At 41.8% G+C, this 1,348-nt stretch overlaps 1 protein-coding gene across 10 annotated transcripts in view; it reads right to left on the bottom strand.

Annotated features, from left to right (window-relative positions):
* The window catches only part of LOC108631257 (muscle M-line assembly protein unc-89), a 44,053-nt gene that overhangs the window by 37,373 nt on the left and 5,332 nt on the right, over positions 1-1,348 (bottom strand). For 2 of the 10 annotated variants that reach the window (XM_026818771.1, XM_018035061.2), the window contains exon 2: positions 166-358. The exons of 5 other annotated variants lie outside the window; for them this stretch is intronic. In XM_026818771.1, coding sequence (XP_026674572.1) covers positions 166-348 — 183 coding nt within the window. In that variant the 5' untranslated portion in view covers positions 349-358. Of the gene's footprint in view, positions 1-165; positions 503-1,348 lie in introns of all 10 variants that reach the window. 3 more of the 10 variants (XM_018035062.2, XM_026818772.1, XM_018035063.2) reach the window with 2 other exon arrangements.

Here is a 1,348-nt window from a genome sequence, read left to right as displayed (position 1 = left end):
ATATTAATTTTACCTAGCAAACATTGCAAATTCACAAAGGCTTGGATTCTTCTTGCTATCAACTAATACTAATGTGTTTAAACATCGACTTTGAATGGCAAAATTGCACGAATGAGAGATTGCATTTAGACTCTTCAGTTTACATTAAAGTACGATGCCCCTTACTTGAAGTAGAGCGATCACCAGACGTGTTTCACCGCTCTGCACGGCTATGGTGCTTATGGTGGTCGTCGGACTGGTGGTTTGTTGCGGTGCATCTTCGTTGCTCTCCACCACCGCTCCCGATTCCTTCTCACGAGGCCCATTGCTGATCTCCGTTGTTTCCATCGAGTCGTGCCCGTCCACCATCGTAAACTCTCTTTTCACGGTAAAACAGAATCGTTCGAGCTATCGACGCGGATCGATTTGATGATTCAGTCCCGATTATTTTTACTATTTACACTATCGCTCAAAAGTATGTGGGCATCTATCATTTTTGGTGGTATATGTACTGGTGGTAAAACTAGTATCATCAAATTGATTAAATTATTCTGCTTTATTTTTTCCTTAGTTCTTTATTTAAGTTTAGTTGCCTATTCACACCTCATTGTAGTTTTTTGTATAGTATAATTAACAGCCAAAATGTCAAGACTAGTAAAAGCTATAATTAAGGCACAGGATACATAAATGAGAATGTATAATTTTTTGTTATTGTCATTGATAAGATATTTAATGAAATATTGGTCAAATATATTTTGTAGGCAATATAGTATAAAAAACAAAATTTTCCACCCACGAGTCGTAGAACGACTTTCTACCATGATAGATCAAAGTTCGTTCGAAGTCTGCTGGCTGAATTTCAGCGGAAGCGGCGGAATTCGATTGGCCTGTCTCCAACGGAACGGACAAGGAGGCAAAGGAAACAAACGGAGGTTTAATATACTCCTGGGCTTGCCGGCGAATTAATTTCGACGTTGATCAATGTTCCGCGTTCCTACGGGCTGAGGCGTCCCGGACCATTATGCGGAAACGCGTTCGGTTCGTAGCAGCCGGCGAAAATTGATGCCCGTTCCATCTTCCTTCGAGATCGACGAGCGCACGGATTGCGAGCCGCATTTACGTTCTCCAGTTACCATCGCCCGCTTCTAACTCCTCTACCGTGATTAACGTTATTTCTGGCGACTCGCCAAACGCGCGAATTCTGCGGACACTGAAGCGCTACGAAATCGTCTCTATTTCAAAATCGCTGCTGAGATCTTCCCTCAAGCGGTTTTCAACAAAATACACTTGCCGTTTTACAAATATTGATGTTAATCAGCGTGTTCCTTGTAATTTACAATTTCACTAGTCCTTCTGGCTATACCAAAGG

The sequence above is a fragment of the Ceratina calcarata genome, unplaced genomic scaffold (assembly GCF_001652005.2).
Source record: "Ceratina calcarata isolate Rehan_Ccalc_2016 unplaced genomic scaffold, ASM165200v1 scaffold86.2, whole genome shotgun sequence".
In the NCBI taxonomy this organism is placed as follows: Eukaryota; Metazoa; Arthropoda; class Insecta; order Hymenoptera; family Apidae; genus Ceratina; species Ceratina calcarata.
This window is presented reverse-complemented; position numbering and strand designations above follow the sequence as displayed.